General features: G+C 45.3%; 2 protein-coding genes across 4 annotated transcripts in view; both read left to right on the top strand.

Moving 5' to 3' along the window:
* LOC124118542 (acylamino-acid-releasing enzyme-like) overlaps nt 1–17,903 on the top strand; it is a 45,278-nt gene extending 27,375 nt beyond the window's left edge. For 2 of the 3 annotated variants that reach the window (XM_048401527.1, XM_048401529.1), the window contains exons 19-23: nt 648–696; nt 2,800–2,830; nt 6,711–6,813; nt 12,169–12,275; nt 15,963–17,903. In XM_048401527.1, coding sequence (XP_048257484.1) covers nt 648–696; nt 2,800–2,830; nt 6,711–6,813; nt 12,169–12,275; nt 15,963–16,068 — 396 coding nt within the window. In that variant the 3' untranslated portion in view covers nt 16,069–17,903. Of the gene's footprint in view, nt 1–647; nt 697–2,187; nt 2,219–2,799; nt 2,831–6,710; nt 6,814–12,168; nt 12,276–15,962 lie in introns of all 3 variants that reach the window. The other variant, XM_048401528.1, reaches the window with a different exon arrangement.
* On the top strand, nt 6,833–12,162 carry LOC125383234. The gene is made up of 2 exons (XM_048401526.1): nt 6,833–7,169; nt 7,204–12,162. The coding sequence occupies exon 2, from the start codon at nt 7,588–7,590 to the stop codon at nt 10,129–10,131; it is 2,544 nt and encodes an 847-aa protein (XP_048257483.1). The 5' UTR covers nt 6,833–7,169; nt 7,204–7,587; the 3' UTR covers nt 10,132–12,162.
* Nucleotides 17,904–22,652: the final 4,749 nt, after the last annotated feature.

The following is a 22,652-nucleotide window of genomic DNA, read 5'->3' on the forward strand; positions in this document are numbered from 1 at the left end:
GATGTATACTAGCTTCCTCACAACACATCTAATAGGCCAGTATCTGATACGTAGATGTATACCAGCTTCCTCACAATGCATCTAATAGGCCAGTATCCGGTATGTAGATGTATACTAGCTTCTTCAGAACACATCTGATAGGCCAGTATCCGTTACGTAGATGTATACTAGCTTCCTCACAACACATCTGATTGGCCAGTATCCGGTACTTAGATGTATACCAGCTTCCTCAGTAGGTTTGATAGGTCTGTGTCCTGTTTGTTTGTTTGTTGGTTGGTTGGTTAACGTCGCAGCAATATTCCAGCTATATATAACAGCTGCTATAATCAAGTCTGGACCAGACAATCCACTGATTGACGTCATGAGCATCAATCTACGCAATTGGGATATGATGACATGCATCAACCTAGTCAGCGAGTCTGACCAACCAAAAGCAATAGTCACCGATGACGACAAACATAGGAGCCATTTACAGCAAGCATGGGTTGCTGAAGACCTGTTCTCTGCTAGGATGTTCAGGGGTCTGTCCTGTTTGTAGATATATATGCAAGTGAATATTATGCAGACCAAGCTCCACAGCCATACAGTAATTTCTTCAATAACATGAAATGGTTAAAGGAATTGAGGAATAAAGGATTATTTTGCAGACAAAATTCAAGAGTGCAGCATGCAGAAATCCTGTGACAGATTTAACCAGTGAGTGATTAACTGTATTGCATTTTTTGAAGTCATATCCTGTAATAATGTTTTTGACAAAGCTTATTTGTATTGTATGGAATACCGAAACTGAAACTGATTATTTAAATCTATGGCAGTAGTTACTTGACAACCCTTTTAATTGCTTTTTCTGCTTCCATGCATTTGCTGATATAATTGAGTTCTTGGCAACAATTTGAAGAAATATGATTTAATGTAATTTTTAGTTTAAACATATTTTGATCACATGTTATGAAAACAACTGGGCACAAGTTATTACATCCCTTGCCTTCTCCCATAACTTTTCAGAATGTACCTGTGTTTTTTTGTATTTGCGGTATCCTAGGGGAAGATTAGATCAATGTCATGTATAAATATTATAAAAGATACATGGGTACAATGTGTGAAGCCCATTCCCGGTGTCCCCCGCTGTGATATTGCTGGAATATTGCTAAAAGCGGCGTAAAACCAAACTCACTCACTCACTCACAAAAGATACATAGAAGCTTGGGATAAAAGAAAAGTAAGAAGGGTTGATCATTAAAAATATTTTCCAGACCCATATTATGCCCAGTCTGGAATCAATGCAGTGGCAAACAGGGCCATTAACCTAGTAATGATGCCTGCATCACAAGTGTTGACCTAGTTATAGTGCCATGCATCAAGGGAGTTAACCTAGTTCTGGTTTATGCATCAGAGGAGTTAACCCAGATATGATGCCCACAAAAGGGGAGTTAACCTAGTTATGATGTCTTCATCAGGATGTTAACCCAGATATGATGCCTGCATCTGGGGAGTTAACCTAGTTATGATGGCTGTGTCAAGGGAGGTAACCTAGTTATGATGGCTCAAGCTCCTTCCCAGCGTGTGACACCTTCGTTACACTCTCGGTAACATTGCTGCCACCAGTGTGGGCGCGGCCATTACAAGAATCTTGAAATTTGCCCTCCAACCCCATATGTAGTAACGTTTATACTTTTGTTTATGTCTTTGGGAATGCCATCATATTTCAATTTGAAAAGGTTTACCACTGACCATGTTTTCCAGATGAATTTACTTTGTTGTTTTGATAATCAGATTGCTTCGAGATTGCAGACTAACAAAAAATCAACCAACTTCTCCCTTACATTCTTACTATATCAATAACACGATAGTTTTAATGAAACAGAAATTCAAATTGACAAACGAAGAAAGTAATTTAGAAGCGATAAGTGTATTCGGCGTCACAACAGTTGTCACTTGTTTGTAAACAAACAGTCATTCGGTTGCGAATTCAACTCCAAGCATGGTTGTGGCCACCTATTCACAGTGGGGAGTTTTGACTGGTGGCAGCGATAGTATAGAGAGCTCCGGGAACGTACTATCGCTGAGAGGAGCTTGATGATGGCTGTGTCAAGGGAGGTAACCTAGTTAATGCATACATCAGGGGAGTTAACCCAGTTAGGCTACTGTGAAAAGGGTGGTTGTTGAGGAATGTAACATGTGTTTCAGACAAAGCTGCCTGTGGCGACCTGGCAGACAAGTGAGTTCCGTATCACCTTGTCTGTGTCACACCCACCAGAGCTACATTTAGTGATATGCTGATCACCATGAATAACAGACGGCTTTTACTATTGATAATAACAGTACCAGCTGTTCAGTATACCTCTTGAGCGCTCTTGGTTGGTGTATGTGAGTAATGGTAGTTAGGGCTGGGACGGGTAACTCGGGTCCTGCAGTGGGTACCAGGGTAGGGTCAGGTAATGGAGGGTCTGATACCCAGGTAGTAAATGTGGGGTCATCCCGGCCCTAATGGTGGTATCAGTGGGACCTGTAATGATCAAGGCATTGTCCAGCAGTACCAAAGGTATGTGTTCAATTTACCACATTGGTACATTTTGGGAGGCCATTTATTGTGATCGCCACCACATACATGGTTTGTTCAAGCAACGCAGTGAAACTTGTACTGTAGATCAATTTTTTGCAGATGTCCACTCAAATTATATGGTGAGGAATTTTCCAATGATATCTATGACAGCTGTCAGTATTGAATGTAGCTCTGGTGGTGGTAAGACCTTGTGTGGGTATTACTCAGATAGTTGACCAGTTCTGCTTGTGTTTCAGCTATGTATGGAGTGACTGATATTCCAGACTGGTAAGAAAGCTTCTTGTCAAGCCATTGTGCTGATGAAATCTTATAGTTACCTGAACAATTACACTTTTTTTGTTTTCTTATTTCATTTATTGCAAAGCTTTAGACATATTTCCAAACATATAACCAATATCATCAATGCCATTGTTATTAAACAATCAGTAGGATTCCAGGATATTCCATATGCCAGTTGTAAGGGGGTATCACTAGTCAGTAGGATGTGTTATAACCTGGCTTCCTAACCTCACAGCTGGGTCAGTGTTATCTCACTTCACAGCTAGATCAGTGTTATCTCACTTCACAGCTAGATCAGTGTTATCTCACCTCACAGCTGGGTCAGTGTTATCTCACTTCACAGCTAGATCAGTGTTATCTCACTTCACAGCTAGATCAGTGTTATCTCACCTCACAGCTGGGTCAGTGTTATCTCACTTCACAGCTAGATCAGTGTTATCTCACTTCACAGCTAGATCAGTGTTATCTCACTTCACAGCTAGATCAGTGTTATCTCAATTCACAGCTAGATCAGTGTTATCTCACTTCACAGCTAGATCAGTGTTATCTCACTTCACAGCTAGATCAGTGTTATCTCACCTCACAGCTAGATCAGTGTTATCTCACTTCACAGCTAGATCAGTGTTATCTCACTTCACAGCTAGATCAGTGTTATCTCACTTCACAGCTAGATCAGTGTTATCTCACTTAACAGCTAGATCAGTGTTATCTCACCTCACAGCTAGATCAGTGTTATCTCACTTCACAGCTAGATCAGTGTTATCTCACTTCACAGCTAGATCAGTGTTATCTCACTTCACAGCTGGATCAGTGTTATCTCACCTCACAGCTAGATCAGTGTTATCTCACTTCACAGCTAGATCAGTGTTATCTCACTTCACAGCTAGATCAGTGTTATCTCACTTCACAGCTAGATCAGTGTTATCTCACTTCACAGCTAGATCAGTGTTATCTCACTTCACAGCTAGATCAGTGTTATCTCACCTCACAGCTAGATCAGTGTTATCTCACTTCACAGCTAGATCAGTGTTATCTCACTTCACAGCTAGATCAGTGTTATCTCACTTCACAGCTAGATCAGTGTTATCTCACTTCACAGCTGGATCAGTTTTATCTCACCTCACAGCTGGATCAGTGTTATCTCACCTCACAGCTGGATCAGTGTTATCTCACCTCACAGCTGGGTCAGTGTTGTTATCTCATCTCACAGCTGGGTCAGTGTTATCTCACCCTCACAGCTGGGTCAGTGTCATCTCACCTCACAGCTGGTCAATGTTATCTTACCTCAGAGCTGGGTCAGTTTTATCACAGTTGGATCAGTGTTATCTCACCTCACAGCTGGATCAGTTTTATCTCACATGACAGCTGGGTCAGTGTTATCTCACCCTCACAACTGGGTCAGAGTAATCTCACCTGACAGCTGGATCAAAGTTATCTCACCCTCACAGCTGGGTCAGTGTTATCTCACCTCACAGCTGGGTCAGTGTTATCTCACCTCACAGCTGGGTCAGTGTTATCTCACCTCACAACATGGTCAGTGTTATCTCACCTCACAGCTGGGTCAGTGTCATCTCACCTCACAGCTGGGTCAATGTTATCTTACCTTAGAGCTGGGTCAGTTTTATCACAGCTGGATCAGTGTTATCATACCCTCACAGCTGGGTCAGTGTCATCTCACCTCACAGCTGGGTCAATGTTAACATACCTCAGAGCTGGGTCAGTTTTATCACAGTTGGATCAGTGTTATCTCACCTCACAGCTGGATCAGTTTTATCTCACATGACAGCTGGGTCAGTGTTATCTCACCTCAGAGCTGGGTCAGTGTTATCTCACCTCACAACATGGTCAGTGTTATCTCACCTCACAGCTGGGTCAGTGTCATCTCACCTCACAGCTGGGTCAATGTTATCTTACCTTAGAGCTGGGTCAGTTTTATCACAGCTGGATCAGTGTTATCATACCCTCACAGCTGGGTCAGTGTCATCTCACCTCACAGCTGGGTCAATGTTAACATACCTCAGAGCTGGGTCAGTTTTATCACAGCTGGATCAGTGTTATCTCACCTCAGAGCTGGGTCAGTGTTATCTCACACTCACAACTGGGTCAGTGTTATCTCACCTCAGAGCTGGGTCAGTGTTATCCCACCTCACAACATGGTCAGTGTTATCTCACACTCACAGCTGGGTCAGTGTTATCTCACCTCACAGCTGGGTCAGTGTTATCTCACACTCACAGCTGGGTCAGTTTTATCACAGCTGGGTCAGTGTTATCTCACTCTTACCGCTGGGTCAGTTTTATCGCACCTCAGAGCTGGGTCAGTATTATCTCCTCAGAGCTTGGTCTGTTTTATCTCACCCACACAGGTGGGACAATGTTATCTCACCTTACAGCTGGATCAGTGTTATCTCACCTCAGAGCTCGATAAGTGTTATCTCACCGCACAGGTGGGTGGGTCAGTGTTATCTCACCTCACAGCTGGATCAGTGTTATCTCACCTCACAGCTGGGTCAGTGTTATCTCACTCTCACAGCAGGGTCAGTGTTATCCCACCCTCACAGTTGGATCAGTGATATCTCATCCTCACAGCAGGGTCAGTGTTATCTCACCTCACAGCTGGGTCAGTGTTATCGCACCTAACAGTTGGGTCAATGTTAACGTACCTCAGAGCTGGGTCAGTTTGATCACAGTTGGATCAGTGTTATCTCACCTCAGAGCTGGGTCAGTGTTATCTCACACTCAAAACTGGGTCAGTGTTATTTCACCTCAGAGCTGGGTCAGTGTTATCTCACCTCACAGCAGTGTCAGTGTTATCTCACACTCACAGCTGGGTCAGTGTTATCTCACACTCACAGCTGGGTCAGTGTTATCTCACCTCACAGCTGGGTCAGTGTTATCTCACTCTCACCACTGGATCAGTGTTACCTCACACTCAGAGCTGGGTCAGTGTTATCTCACACTCACAACTGGGTCAGTGTTATCTTACCTCACAGCTGGATCAGTGTTATCTCCTCAGAGCTGGGTCAGTATTATCTCCTCAGAGCTTGGTCCGTTTTATCTCACCCACACAGGTGGGTCAATGTTATCTCACCTTACAGCTTGGTCAGTTTTATCCCACACTCACAGCTGGATAAGTGTTATCTCACCTCACAGCTGGATAAGTGTTATCTCACCTCACAGGTGGGTCAGTGTTATCTCTCCTCACAGCTGGGTCAGTGTTATCTCACCTCACAGCTGGGTCAGTTTTATCCCAACTCATAGCTAGGTCAGTGTTATCTCACCTCACAGCTGAATCAGGGTTGTCTCACCCTCACAGCTGGATAAGTGTTATCATACCCTCACAGCAGGGTCAATGTTATCTCACCTCACAGCAGGGTCAGTGTTATCTCTCCTCACACCTGGATCAGTGTTATCTCACCTCACAGGTGGGTCAGTGTTATCTCACTCTCACAGCAGGGTCAGTGTTATCTCACCTCACAGCTGGGTCAGTGTTATCTCACCTAACAGCTTGTTTGTTTGTTTCGTGTTTAATACCACACACAATTCCAGCTATATGACGGTGGTCTGTAAATGATCGAATCTGGACCAAACAATCCAGTGATTGACATTGTGAGCATCAATCCATGCAATTGGAATATGATGACATGCATCAAACCAAGTCAGCGAGTCTGACCACCCGATCCCTTGAGTCACCTCTTACAACAAGCATAGTTGCCTTTTACGGCAAGCATGGGTTGCTGGAGACCTGTTCTACCCTGGATCTTCACGGGTCCACCTCACAGCTGGGTCAGTGTTATTCAGCCTCACTGCTGAGGTATTGCAATTGATATCCTATTTGCCTATTCTGTGCAAAATTTCTTTTCACATGCAGGGTGTTTGAAGAGATAGGACAACAGTTTGAGTTCACATCACTGTCCAGTGCTGAGATCCTAGGGGAACTATGGACGAGATCTCCCCTCAGCTATGTCAGCCAGGTATGGTGTGCTTCCCTCAGTTACATCAGCCAGGTACACAGTGTGTCTCCCCTCAGTTACATCAGCCAGGTACACAGTGTGTCTCCCCTCAGTTACATCAGCCAGGTACACAGTGTGTCTCCCCTCAGTTACAACAACCAGGCACACAGTGTGTCCCCCGCTCAGTTACATCAGCCAGGCACACAGTGTGTCTCCCCTCAGATACATCAGCCAGGTACACAGTGTGTCTCCCCTCAGTTACATGAGCCAGGTACTGTGTGTCTCCCCTCAGTTACATCAGCCAGGCACACAGTGTGTCTCCCCTCAGTTACATCAGCCAGGTACACAGTGTGTCTCCCCTCAGTTACATCAGCCAGGTACTGTGTGTCTCCCCTCAGTTACATCAGCCAGGTACACAGTGTGTCTCCCCTCAGTTACATCAGCCAGGTACACAGTGTGTCTCCCCTCAGTTACAACAACCAGGCACACAGTGTGTCCCCCGCTCAGTTACATCAGCCAGGCACACAGTGTGTCTCCCCTCAGATACATCAGCCAGGTACACAGTGTGTCTCCCCTCAGTTACATGAGCCAGGTACTGTGTGTCTCCCCTCAGTTACATCAGCCAGGCACACAGTGTGTCTCCCCTCAGTTACATCAGCCAGGTACACAGTGTGTCTCCCCTCAGTTACATCAGCCAGGTTCACAGTGTGTCTCCCCTCAGTTACATCAGCCAGGTACTGTGTGTCTCCCCTCAGTTACATCAGCCAGGTACACAGTGTGTCTCCCCTCAGTTACATGAGCCATGTACACAGTGTGTCTCCCCTCAGTTACATCAGCCAGGTACTGTGTGTCTCCCCTCAGTTACATCAGCCAGGTACACAGTGTGTCTCCCCTCAGTTACATGAGCCATGTACACAGTGTGTCTCCCCTCAGTTACATCAGCCAGGTACTGTGTGTCTCCCCTCAGTTACATCAGCCAGGTACACAGTGTGTCTCCCCTCAGTTACATCAGCCAGGTATACAGTGTGTCTCCCCTCAGTTACATCAGCCAGGTACACTGTGTGTCTCCCCTCAGTTACATCAGCCAGGTACACGTGTGTCTCCCCTCAGTTACATCAGCCAGGTGCACAGTGTGTCTCCCCTCAGTTACATCAGCCAGGTACACACTGTGTCTCCCCTCAGTTACATCAACCAGGTACACACTGTGTCTCCCCCCAGTTACAACAACCAGGTACACAGTGTGTCTCCCCTCAGTTACATCAGCCAGGTACACAGTGTGTCTCCCCTCAGTTACATCAACCAGGTACACACTGTGTCTCCCCTCAGTTACATCAGCCAGGTACACAGTGTGTCTCCCCCCAGTTACATCAGCCAGGTACACAGTGTGTCTCCCCCCAGTTACAACAACCAGGTACACAGTGTGTCTCCCCCCAGTTACATCAGCCAGGTACACAGTGTGTCTCCCCTCAGTTACATCAGCCAGGTACACAGTGTGTCTCCCCTCAGTTACATCAGCCAGGTACACAGTGTGTCTCCCCTCAGTTACATCAGCCAGGTACACAGTGTGTCTCCCCTCAGTTACAACAACCAGGTACACAGTGTGTCTCCCCTCAGTTACATCAGCCAGGTACACAGTGTGTCTCCCCTCAGTTACATCAGCCAGGCACACAGTGTGTCTCCCCCCAGTTACATCAGCCAGGTACACAGTGTGTCTCCCCTCAGTTACATCAACCAGGTACACAGTGTGTCTCCCCTCAGTTACATGAGCCAGGTACTGTGTGTCTCCCCTCAGTTACATCAGCCAGGTACACAGTGTGTCTCCCCTCAGTTACATCAGCCAGGTACACACTGTGTCTCCCCTCAGTTACATCAGCCAGGTACACAGTGTGTCTCCCCTCAGTTACATCAGCCAGGTACACAGTGTGTCTCCCCTCAGTTACATCAACCAGGTACACACTGTGTCTCCCCTCAGTTACATCAGCCAGGTACACAGTGTGTCTCCCCCAGTTACATCAGCCAGGTACACAGTGTGTCTCCCCCCAGTTACAACAACCAGGTACACAGTGTGTCTCCCCTCAGTTACATCAGCCAGGCACACAGTGTGTCTCCCCCCAGTTACATCAGCCAGGTACACAGTGTGTCTCCCCTCAGTTACATCAACCAGGTACACAGTGTGTCTCCCCTCAGTTACATCAGCCAGGTACTGTGTGTCTCCCCTCAGTTACATCAGCCAGGTACACAGTGTGTCTCCCCTCAGTTACATCAGCCAGGTACACAGTGTGTCTCCCCTCAGTTACATCAGCCAGGTACACAGTGTGTCTCCCCCCAGTTACATCAGCCAGGTACACAGTGTGTCTCCCCCCAGTTACATCAGCCAGGTACACAGTGTGTCTCCCCTCAGTTACATCAACCAGGTACACAGTGTGTCTCCCCTCAGTTACATCAGCCAGGTACTGTGTGTCTCCCCTCAGTTACATCAGCCAGGTACACATTGTGTCTCCCCTCAGTTACATCAGCCAGGCATACAGTGTGTCTCCCCTCAGTTACATCAGCCAGGTACACAGTGTGTCTCCCCTCAGTTACATCAACCAGGTACACAGTGTGTCTCCCCTCAGTTACATCAGCCAGGTACTGTGTGTCTCCCCTCAGTTACATCAGCCAGGTACACAGTGTGTCTCCCCTCAGTTACATCAGCCAGGTACACAGTGTGTCTCCCCTCAGTTACATCAGCCAGGTACACAGTTTGTCTCCCCTCAGTTACATCAGCCAGGCACACAGTGTGTCTCCCCTCAGTTACATCAGCCAGGTACACAGTGTGTCTCCCCTCAGTTACATCAGCCAGGTACACAGTGTGTCTCCCCTCAGTTACATCAGCCAGGCACACAGTGTGTCTCCCCTCAGTTACATCAGCCAGGTGCACAGTTTGTCTCCCCCCAGTTACATCAGCCAGGCACACAGTGTGTCTCCCCTCAGTTACATCAGCCAGGTACACAGTGTGTCTCCCCTCAGTTACATCAACCAGGTACACACTGTGTCTCCCCCCAGTTACATCAACCAGGTACACAGTGTGTCTCCCCTCAGTTACATCAGCCAGGTACACAGTGTGTCTCCCCCCAGTTACATCAGCCAGGTACACAGTGTGTCTCCCCCCAGTTACATCAGCCAGGCACACAGTGTGTCTCCCCTCAGTTACATGAGCCAGGTACTGTGTGTCTCCCCTCAGTTACATCAGCCAGGTACACAGTGTGTCTCCCCCCAGTTACATCAGCCAGGTACACAGTGTGTCTCCCCCCAGTTACAACAACCAGGTACACAGTGTGTCTCCCCTCAGTTACATGAGCCAGGTACTGTGTGTCTCCCCCCAGTTACATCAGCCAGGTACACAGTGTGTCTCCCCTCAGTTACATCAGCCAGGTACACTTTGTGTCTCCCCTCAGTTACATCAGCCAGGTACACAGTGTGTCTCCCCCCAGTTACATCAGCCAGGTACACTTTGTGTCTCCCCTCAGTTACATCAGCCAGGTACACAGTGTGTCTCCCCCCAGTTACATCAGCCAGGTACACTTTGTGTCTCCCCTCAGTTACATCAGCCAGGTACACAGTGTGTCTCCCCCCAGTTACATCAACCAGGTACACAGTGTGTCTCCCCTCAGTTACATCAGCCAGGTACACAGTGTGTCTCCCCTCAGTTACATCAGCCAGGTACACAGTGTGTCTCCCCTCAGTTACATCAGCCAGGTACACTTTGTGTCTCCCCTCAGTTACATCAGCCAGGTACACAGTGTGTCTCCCCTCAGTTACATCAACCAGGTACACGTGTGTCTCCCCTCAGTTACATCAGCCAGGCACACAGTGTGTCTCCCCCCAGTTACATCAGCCAGGTACACAGTGTGTCTCCCCTCAGTTACATCAGCCAGGCACACAGTGTGTCTCCCCCCAGTTACATCAGCCAGGTACACAGTGTGTCTCCCCTCAGTTACATCAGCCAGGTACACAGTGTGTCTCCCCCTAGTTACATCAGCCAGGCACACAGTGTGTCTCCCCTCAGTTACATCAGCCAGGTACACAGTGTGTCTCCCCTCAGTTACATCAACCAGGTACACTGTGTGTCTCCCCTCAGTTACATCAGCCAGGTACACAGTGTTTCTCCCCTCAGTTACATCAACCAGGTACACAGTGTGTCTCCCCTCAGTTACATCAGCCAGGTACACAATGTGTCTCCCCTCAGTTACATCAACCAGGTACACACTGTGTCTCCCCTCAGTTACATCAGCCAGGTACACAGTGTGTCTCCCCCCAGTTACATCAGCCAGGTACACAGTGTGTCTCCCCTCAGTTACATCATCCAGGTACACAGTGTGTCTCCCCTCAGTTACATCAGCCAGGTACACAGTGTGTCTCCCCTCAGTTACATCAGCCAGGTACACAATGTGTCTCCCCTCAGTTACATCAGCCAGGTACACAGTGTGTCTCCCCTCAGTTACATCAGCCAGGTACTGTGTGTCTCCCCTCAGTTACATCAGCCAGGTACACAGTGTGTCTCCCCTCAGTTACATCAGCCAGGTACACAGTGTGTCTCCCACCAGTTACAACAACCAGGTACACAGTGTGTCTCCCCTCAGTTACATCAGCCAGGTACACAGTGTGTCTCCCCTCAGTTACATCAGCCAGGTACACAGTGTGTCTCCCCTCAGTTACATCAGCCAGGTACACAGTGTGTCTCCCCTCAGTTACATCAGCCAGGTACACTGTGTGTCTCCCTTCAGTTACATCAACCAGGTACACGTGTGTCTCCCCTCAGTTAGATCAGCCAGGTTCACAGTGTGTCTCCCCTCAGTTACATCAGCCAGGTTCACAGTGTGTCTCCCCTCAGTTACATCAGCCAGGTACACTGTGTATCTCCCCTCAGTTTCATCAGCCAGGTACACAGTGTGTCTCCCCTCAGTTACATCAGCCAGGTACACAGTGTGTCTCCCCTCAGTTACATCAGCAAAGCACACTGTGTGTCTCCCCTCAGTTACATCAGCCAGGTACACAGTGTGTCCTTTTCTCTGTTGAGATGATACAAGTTGTTTTCTAAGAGTTACTACAATGTAATTGACATTACCACTTGAACAAGCCTACCTACCTATGTGTTTGTTTTGTATCTGAAAATAGTGTTTGTTTCCTTTCTTGGTACTGTTATATCAAAGCTAGATGACTCGTGTTATATCTTCCCAATATCATTTTAAGGGAATGATTTCAATGTCAAACTGGATTCCTTCTCCATGTGGAGAATACATTACACAATCATTGTTGCCATCTAAAGCCAATGGACATGTTTCCTTCTGCACAAGTGTAAGTGAGCCCCTGGTGAGTTGATTCAACATGTTGCAGGTGACAACCCCAATCCTGCTGATGATTGGTAATGACGACCTTCGCGTGCCCACCACTCAGGCTCGTCAGTACTACCGCTGTCTGAAAGCCAGGAACAGAACTGTCAGGTATGTCAAGGAGTATTATGTCGTTGCCTGCAGTCCGTAAACGTTTTATATTTTCAACACCAAATTCATTCAGCTCACAGTTTGTATGGTTGCCTGTATGAAAAAAGTTTTTTCAAGGCATCAAAATTGCAACTTCAATATGGCCTTAATGTAAATGGCCCTTGTGAAACGGCAGTAAACCAGACGCCTCCACACACAGCTCTGTAATACATCCCCTTGTGATACTGCAGTGAACCACACTCCTCACACAGCTCTGTAATACATCCCCTTGTGATACTGTAGTCAACCACACTCCTCCACACACAGCTCTGTAATACATCCCTTTGTGAAACTGTAGTGAACCATGCTCCACACACACAGCTCTGTAATACATCCCCTTGTGATACTGCAGTGAACCACACTCCTCCACACACAGCTCTTTAATACATCCCCTTGTGATACTGTAGTCAACCACACTGCGCCACACACAGCTCTGTAATACATCCCCTTGTGATACTGCAGTGAACCACACTCCTCCACACACAGCTCTGTAATACATCCCCTTGTGATACTGTAGTCAACCACACTGCGCCACACACAGCTCTGTAATACATCCCCTTGTGATACTGCAGTGAACCACACTCCTCCACACACAGCTCTGTAATACATCCCCTTGTGATACTGTAGTCAACCACACTCCACACACAGCTCTGTAATACATCCCCTTGTGATACTGTAGTCAACCACACTGCGCCACACACAGCTCTGTAATACATCCCCTTGTGATACTGCAGTGAACCACACTCCTCCACACACAGCTCTGTAATACATCCCCTTGTGATACTGCAGTGAACCACACTCCTCCACACACAGCTCTGTAATACATCCCCTTGCGATACTGCAGTGAACCACACTCCTCACCCGGCTCTGTAATACATCCCCTTGTGATACTGCAGTGAACCACACTGCGCCACACACAGCTCTGTAATACATCCCCTTGTGATACTGTAGTCAACCACACTGCGCCACACACAGCTCTGTAATACATCCCCTTGTGAAACTGCAGTGAACCACACTCCTCACACAGCTCTGTAATACATCCCCTTGTGATACTGTAGTCAACCACACTCCTCCACACACAGCTCTGTAATACATCCCTTTGTGAAACTGTAGTGAACCATGCTCCACACACACAGCTCTGTAATACATCCCCTTGTGATACTGCAGTGAACCACACTCCTCCACACACAGCTCTTTAATACATCCCCTTGTGATACTGTAGTCAACCACACTGCGCCACACACAGCTCTGTAATACATCCCCTTGTGATACTGCAGTGAACCACACTCCTCCACACACAGCTCTGTAATACATCCCCTTGTGATACTGCAGTGAACCACACTCCTCCACACACAGCTCTGTAATACATCCCCTTGTGATACTGTAGTCAACCTCACTGCGCCACACACAGCTCTGTAATACATCCCCTTGTGATACTGCAGTGAACCACACTCCTCCACACACAGCTCTGTAATACATCCCCTTGTGATACTGTAGTCAACCACACTCCACACACAGCTCTGTAATACATCCCCTTGTGATACTGTAGTCAACCACACTGCGCCACACACAGCTCTGTAATACATCCCCTTGTGATACTGCAGTGAACCACACTCCTCCACACACAGCTCTGTAATACATCCCCTTGTGATACTGTAGTCAACCACACTCCTCCACACACAGCTCTGTAATACATCCCCTTGTGATACTGTAGTCAACCACACTCCTCCACACACAGCTCTGTAATACATCCCCTTGTGATACTGCAGTGAACCACACTCCTCCACACACAGCTCTGTAATACATCCCCTTGTGATACTGCAGTGAACCACACTCCTCCACACACAGCTCTGTAATACATCCCCTTGTGATACTGTAGTCAACCACACTCCTCCACACACAGCTCTGTAATACATCCCCTTGTGATACTGTAGTCAACCACACTCCACACACAGCTCTGTAATACATCCCCTTGTGATACTGTAGTCAACCACACTGCGCCACACACAGCTCTGTAATACATCCCCTTGTGATACTGCAGTGAACCACACTCCTCCACACACAGCTCTGTAATACATCCCCTTGTGATACTGTAGTCAACCACACTCCACACACAGCTCTGTAATACATCCCCTTGTGATACTGTAGTCAACCACACTGCGCCACACACAGCTCTGTAATACATCCCCTTGTGATACTGCAGTGAACCACACTCCTCCACACACAGCTCTGTAATACATCCCCTTGTGATACTGCAGTGAACCACACTCCTCCACACACAGCTCTGTAATACATCCCCTTGTGATACTGCAGTGAACCACACTCCTCCACACACAGCTCTGTAATACATCCCCTTGCGATACTGCAGTGAACCACACTCCTCACCCGGCTCTGTAATACATCCCCTTGTGATACTGCAGTGAACCACACTGCGCCACACACAGCTCTGTAATACATCCCCTTGTGATACTGCAGTGAACCACACTCCTCCACACACAGCTCTGTAATACATCCCCTTGTGATACTGCAGTGAACCACACTCCTCCACACACAGCTCTGTAATACATCCCCTTGCGATACTGCAGTGAACCACACTCCTCACCCGGCTCTGTAATACATCCCCTTGTGATACTGCAGTGAACCACACTGCGCCACACACAGCTCTGTAATACATCCCCTTGTGATACTGTAGTCAACCACACTGCGCCACACACAGCTCTGTAATACATCCCCTTGTGATACTGTAGTCAACCACACTCCTCCACACACAGCTCTGTAATACATCCCCTTGTGATACTGCAGTGAACCACACTCCTCCACACACAGCTCTGTAATACATCCCCTTGTGATACTGCAGTGAACCACACTCCTCCACACACAGCTCTGTAATACATCCCCTTGTGATACTGTAGTGAACCATGCTCCACACACAGCTCTGTAATACATCCCCTTGTGATACTGCAGTGAACCACACTCCTCCACACACAGCTCTTTAATACATCCCCTTATGATACTGTAGTCAACCATGCTCCACACACACAGCTCTGTTATGCATTCCCTTGTGATACTGTAGTCAACCAAACTCCTCCACACACAGCTCTGTAATACATCCCCTTGTGATACTGCAGTGAACCACGCTCCTCCACACACAGCTCTGTAATACATCCCCTTGTGATACTGCAGTGAACCACACTCCTCACCCGGCTCTGTAATACATCCCCTTGTGATACTGTAGTCAACCACACTGCGCCACACACAGCTCTGTAATACATCCCCTTGTGATACTGTAGTCAACCACACTCCTCCACACACAGCTCTGTAATACATCCCCTTGTGATACTGTAGTCAACCACACTCCACACACACAGCTATGTAATACATCCCCTTGTGATACTGCAGTGAACCACACTCCTCCACACACAGCTCTGTAATACATCCCCTTGTGATACTGCAGTGAACCACACTCCCCACACAGCTCTGTAATACATCCCCTTGTGATGGTGCTTTGATCAATTGTTTTTGGTATGTGAATACCAAACTCAACATTTAACCCACTGATGTAGTTTCTAGGGTTGATATTTGTGGCATATGTGTGGTTATGTGGGTTGTTTGTAAGTGATCTGTTGCTTATGGCGCTGGTGATTTCAGATTCCTGGCATATGAAGACAACTCTCATCCCATCATCACTGTCCCTGCTGAGTCCGACGCCTTTGTCAACATCATGTTGTGGTTTGCTGAGCACATGGAGACATGAAGGGAAACTACCGGTTGCCATAAGCCATGTAGTCAGTCCTGATGCACCTTGTGATGTATCTGTACCCCAGTGTCATGTAATCAGTCCTGATGCATCTGTACCCCAGTGTCATGTAGTCAGTCCTGATGCACCTTGTGATGCATCTGTACCTCATTGCTATGTTATATGATGATGTTTACACAATCAATCAAATAAATCATTGGATAGGAATCTTTCTCAGTAATGTGTATCGAGCAATCTTCTGTTCACATGTTCTGTGAAAACTACAAAGGAATGCCACTTTAAAACTATCACTGTTCAATATTCAGGTGCACTGCATTCTAATTGTCAAGTTGTTTGTCAGCAGTATTCCAGCTATGTCATGTCCACTTGGTCCAGACAAACCAGTGAATGATATACTGTTCTCCCGGGTTGTATAGCCACCTTTCATCCAGCGGAAAATACGGCATTATAACCAGGGAGGTGAAAACCAGACCTTACTGACATGATATTTGCAGGAATTAAATAAGAACCAAGACACATCTATTCAATGCAAGCTATTTATTCAAACAAGACTTCGTCATATACTTTGCCTAACCTGGGGTCAAATGTGGACAATTGAGAAAGTTTGAAAAAAGACTTTGACATAAGTCAGCCTTGTGTCAATCAAGTGTGAGCAGTGCTCTAAATCCCTAGCGTGTGGATTGGCCAGTGCCTACCTTTGCGGGGTTTTAATATTGATACCAACTGTCCATGCAAAATGTCGTTTCCAGAACAGATCTTGAAAAACATACAATATTTCTTCACCAAACTTGGTACTTAGATAGGTCTAGTTGTGAATTGGTGCCTTTTGATGGCTTGGTTTTTTAAAAATAAAAAATATTTTTTGAGTATATCATAATAATAAATATTTACCATTTCACAGGATATAGATGACTTAATTTGTTTGCTATTTCAAGAAAGTGAATGGTTCTCTGAAAACAACTGAGATCAATGCGATAAGTTTGTTGATTTAGGAGAGGTAATTAACTTGTAAAGATACTACATTGGCAATTTTTTGCAGAAATGAAAAAAAATCGTAACAGCTTTATAACCAGGGGATTGGAATGATTGTTGTGAAAAGCATCATAACCAGGGCATTTTGCACTGCAGAAGTCCGTTCTGAGAAAAACATGGCATTATAACCAGAGAGGGCTATATATATATTATGAACCACGTGTCACGTTGTTGCGGTACAATGACACATAATTAACCAATCCTCCGACCCCCTGATCCATTTAGTCAACCCATAAGTCAAGCCTTGATTACCTGGGACCTATGCTGCCCTGGAATCTGTATTGTCATCATCCTGATTGAACAGAGCTAGGAAATAGGTCAAGGTATAAAAATGGTATATCTTTGACAGTTTGTTATCAATAAAGATGACGGAGTGACTTTCAGCCATACATTCAGTGCACAACAGTCACAATGCCAGAAAGTCTTACATGCATAGTTGCTGTTGATCAGAATGTTTGTTAGAAGGAACCTGTTTTATTGGGGCATTATTGCCTGGCTTTGCCATTCTTTTCATATCATTGGATATCCAAGAATGCCACTTCTAAATAGTAAAATCCATATTTCACCTTTGAGAAAGTCATTAGCTTCAGAGTGTATATGCACTCACATGGTTTTGTGTAAGTGCTGCTAACAACCAATGTATTTCCCCTGGTATGTGGGCAGTAACTGTGTGCAAGTGATTTAAGCTACTTTGTGTCAAGGGTAACAGGGAATTGAATTAATTGTCCTTGTTTCATTACATTCATGTCAGTGTGTGACAGATAGGTAACAAATAAACCTGTATTTAATTTGTTGAAATATATTTTCGTCATTCTTGATACACTAGTCCTTGTATTACAGCTGGTACAATGGAAACCAGCCATGATAGCACAATACTAAACTGTTATAAATCATACAACCAGCAGACTGTGGGAACAATCCACTGTCACAGATAAGGAGTGGGTGAGTGAATGATATTCATGTTGCTGTCGGCCTAACGAGACAAGCCAGTGAACGGTTGTGTAAAACGTCTATAGGTGACAATGACACACAATCTGCCATGTTAAAAATCCTAAATAATGCCATGTTTATACTGAGGTCTTACGAAAAGAAGATGGCCTCTGTGTACATTCAAGTCATTTAAAAATTTAAACACAAAGCAGCCAATATAAACAAAACAAATATAAATATGTGTTGTTCATTTTGAAATACCTGCCTGATTCTTGCCATCAGACACAAATATGGGTACGATATACTCTGATCTCTGAAATGACAACATTGACACTGGTAATAAGGTGTATCAATCGGTAACAAGAATGAACTGTCATGTGCAGTGGTATTGAATTAAATTACTCTGTCCTATATTGGCATCTCCGTGGTGCCAGGTTCTAATCCGGCCACGTGCAATGAGGTTGTTTCTCACAACTTATATAGTAGATTGAGCCAGGAACGCTGATTGTATTACTGTTTTGTTTTATTCTCAAAACCTTTTGGTTTTATGATGAAATGCCTCTGTGTTGTATTGAAATCAGATTGAGATGCAGAATTGAAAATTTTACAATAAATAGTATATTTATATATACTCTGCCAAAAATAGAAACGCAAAAGTAGTAAAATGGTAAATATACAAAGAGTATTCCTGAAACGCATAAATATGTGACTCTTCACTGAACCATCACAGTTGTGACCAGACTCTGACATTGACACAATTGACGTCACCGCTGATGATACAGGCCCTTCAAAATGACACCTTCAGTGCACAAACGGTTCCTCACAGTCTGGGCTGATATCCTATACAATCCTGGTATTGCTGCCACGGTAGAGGTGTCCGTGGTGGTTCTTTCACAAGAGTGACGAAGCCGTATGAATCTGTCCTGTGCACAAGTAGTGATACGTGATCTGGGAAAGTGATGCGTTGTCCAATGCGCCCGATACTTGCTGTAAAATTGTGATGGCAACGTTTTTTATAGCCCAACAAGTAATGTTGCACAGGCATGTGATGTGTTTTTTGTGATTTTGTCCAACTGAGCTGTCTGACCAGTTGTGTCTACTGGTTAGGGTATCTGCGCCCTTCCGTGGAACACATGCACAGTCTGAGACATGTATACTTATCCTATCTATAAACGCAACATGCCCTCCCTCCCCTCGCATCTCCTGTTAGCTCCGAGAAAGAGTTTGTTTTGTTGTTTGTTTGTTTGTTGTTTAACGCCACACTCATGACAGCGGTCTGTAAATAATCGAGTCTGGACCAGACAATCTAGTGATTGGAATCCTGAGCATCGATTCACACAATTTGGATATGATGACATGCTGCATGCTCCCGGGTAATGTGTGAGTACATCACTGATATTGCTTCAGGACCTTTTCACTCCCAGGTATTGTGTGTGTGTACATCACTGATATTACTTCAGGAGCTATACACTCCCAGGTATTGTGTGTGTGTACATCACTGATATTACTTCAGGAGCTATACACTCCCAGGTACTGTGTGTGTGTACATCACTGATATTACATCAGGACCTATACACTCCGAGGTATTGTGTGTGTACATCACTGATATTACTTCAGGAGCTATACACTCCCAGGTACTGTGTGTGTGTACATCACTGATATTACATCAGGAGCTATACACTCCCAGGTATTGTGTGTGTACATCACTGATATTGCTTCAGGAGCTATACACTCCCAGGCATTGTGTGTGTACATTATTGATATTACTTCAGCAGCTATACACTCCCAGGTATTGTGTGTGTACATCACTGATATTACTTCAGGAGCTATACACTCCCAGGTATTGTGTGTGTACATCACTGATATTACTTCAGGAGCTATACACTCCCAGGTATTGTGTGTGTGTACATCACTGATATTACTTCAGGAGCTATACAGTCCCAGGTATTGTGTGTGTACATCACTGATATTACATCAGAAGCTATACACTCCCAGGTTTTGTGTGTGTGTACATCACTGATATTACTTCAGGAGCTATACAGTCCCAGGTATTGTGTGTGTACATCACTGATATTACTTCAGGAGCTATACAGTCCCAGGTATTGTGTGTGTACATCACTGATATTACTTCAGGACCTATACACTCCCAGGTATTGTGTGTGTGTACATCACTGATATTACTTCAGGACCTATACACTCCCAGGTATCGTGTGAGTACATCACTGATATTACTTCAGGACCTATACACTCCCAGGTACTGTGTGTGTACATCACTGATATTACTTCAGGAGCTATACTCTCCGAGGTATTGTGTGTATACATCACTGATATTACTTGAGGTGCTGTACACTCCCAGGTATTGTGTGTGTGTACATCACTGATATTACTTCAGGAGCTATACACTCCGAGGTATTGTGTGTGTACATCACTGATATTACATCAGGAGCTATACACTCCCAGGTATTGTGTGTGTACATCACTGATATTACTTCAGGAGCTATACAGTCCCAGGTATTGTGTGTGTACATCACTGATATTACATCAGAAGCTATACACTCCCAGGTTTTGTGTGTGTGTACATCACTGATATTACTTCAGGAGCTATACAGTCCCAGGTATTGTGTGTGTACATCACTGATATTACTTCAGGAGCTATACAGTCCCAGGTATTGTGTGTGTACATCACTGATATTACATCAGAAGCCATACACTCCCAGGTTTTGTGTGTGTGTACATCACTGATATTACTTCAGGAGCTATACAGTCCCAGGTATTGTGTGTGTACATCACTGATATTACTTCAGGAGCTATACTCTCCGAGGTATTGTGTGTATACATCACTGATATTGCTTCAGGACCTATACACTCCCAGGTATTGTGTGTGTACATCACTGATATTACTTGAAGTGCTGTACACTCCCAGGTATTGTGTGTGTGTACATCACTGATATTACTTCAGGAGCTATACAGTCCCAGGTATTGTGTGTGTACATCACTGATATTACTTCAGGAGCTATACAGTCCCAGGTATTGTGTGTGTACATCACTGATATTACTTCAGGACCTATACACTCCCAGGTATTGTGTGTGTGTACATCACTGATATTACTTCAGGACCTATACACTCCCAGGTATCGTGTGAGTACATCACTGATATTACTTCAGGACCTATACAATCCCAGGTATTGTGTGTGTACATCACTGATATTACTTAAAGACCTTTACAGTCCCAGGTATTGTGTGTGTACATCACTGATATTACCTCAGGACCTATACACTCCCAGGTATTGTGTGTGTACATCACTGATATTACTTCAGGAGCTATACACTCCCAGGTATTGTGTGTGTCCATCACTGATATTACATCAGGAGCTATACACTCCCAGGTATTGTGTGTGTCCATCACTGATATTACTTCAGGACCTATACATTCCCAGGTATTGTGTGTGTACATCACTGATATTACTTCAGGAGCTATACTCTCTGAGGTATTGTGTGTGTCCATCACTGATATTACTTCAGGACCTATACACTCCCAGGTATCGTCTGAGTACATCACTGATATTACTTCAGGACCTATACACTCCCAGGTACTGTGTGTGTACATCACTGATATTACTTCAGGAGCTATACTCTCCGAGGTATTGTGTGTATACATCACTGATATTGCTTCAGGACCTATACACTCCCAGGTATTGTGTGTGTACATCACTGATATTACTTCAGGAGCTATACAGTCCCAGGTATTGTGTGTGTACATCACTGATATTACATCAGGAGCTATACACTCCCAGGTATTGTGTGTGTGTACATCACTGATATTACTTCAGGAGCTATACAGTTCCAGGTATTGTGTGTGTACATCACTGATATTACTTCAGGACCTATACACTCCCAGGTATTGTGTGTGTGTACATCACTGATATTACTTCAGGACCTATACACTCCCAGGTATTGTGTGTGTGTACATCACTGATATTACTTCAGGACCTATACACTCCCAGGTATTGTGTGAGTACATCACTGATATTACTTCAGGACCTATACACTCCAAGGTATTGTGTGTGTACATCACTGATATTGCTTCAGGAGCTATACACTCCCAGGTATTGTGTGAGTACATCACTGATATTACTTCAGGACCTATACACGCCGAGGTACTGTGTGTGTACATCACTGATATTACTTCAGGAGCTATACACTCCGAGGTATTGTGTGTGTACATCACTGATATTACATCAGGAGCTATACACTCCCAGGTTTTGTGTGTGTGTACATCACTGATATTACTTCAGGACCTATACACTCCCAGAGATTGTGTGTGTGTACATCACTGATATTACTTCAGGACCTATACACTCCCAGGTATCGTGTGAGTACATCACTGATATTGCTTCAGGACCTATACACTCCCAGGTATTGTGTGTGTACATCACTGATATTACTTGAGGTGCTGTACACTCCCAGGTATTGTGTGTGTGTACATCACTGATATTACTTCAGGAGCTATACACTCCGAGGTATTGTGTGTGTACATCACTGATATTACATCAGGAGCTATACACTCCCAGGTATTGTGTGTGTACATCACTGATATTACTTCAGGAGCTATACAGTCC

The sequence above is a fragment of the Haliotis rufescens genome, unplaced genomic scaffold, assembly GCF_023055435.1.
Source record: "Haliotis rufescens isolate VD_foot unplaced genomic scaffold, xgHalRufe1.0.p SCAF_22, whole genome shotgun sequence".
NCBI classification, from domain to species: Eukaryota; Metazoa; Mollusca; class Gastropoda; order Lepetellida; family Haliotidae; genus Haliotis; species Haliotis rufescens.

Bases quoted from the DNA above. Each gene is read 5' to 3' on its own strand.
- LOC125383234 (XM_048401526.1), top strand. From the start codon at position 7,588: ATGAGCCATGTACACAGTGTGTCTCCCCTCAGTTACATCAGCCAGGTA.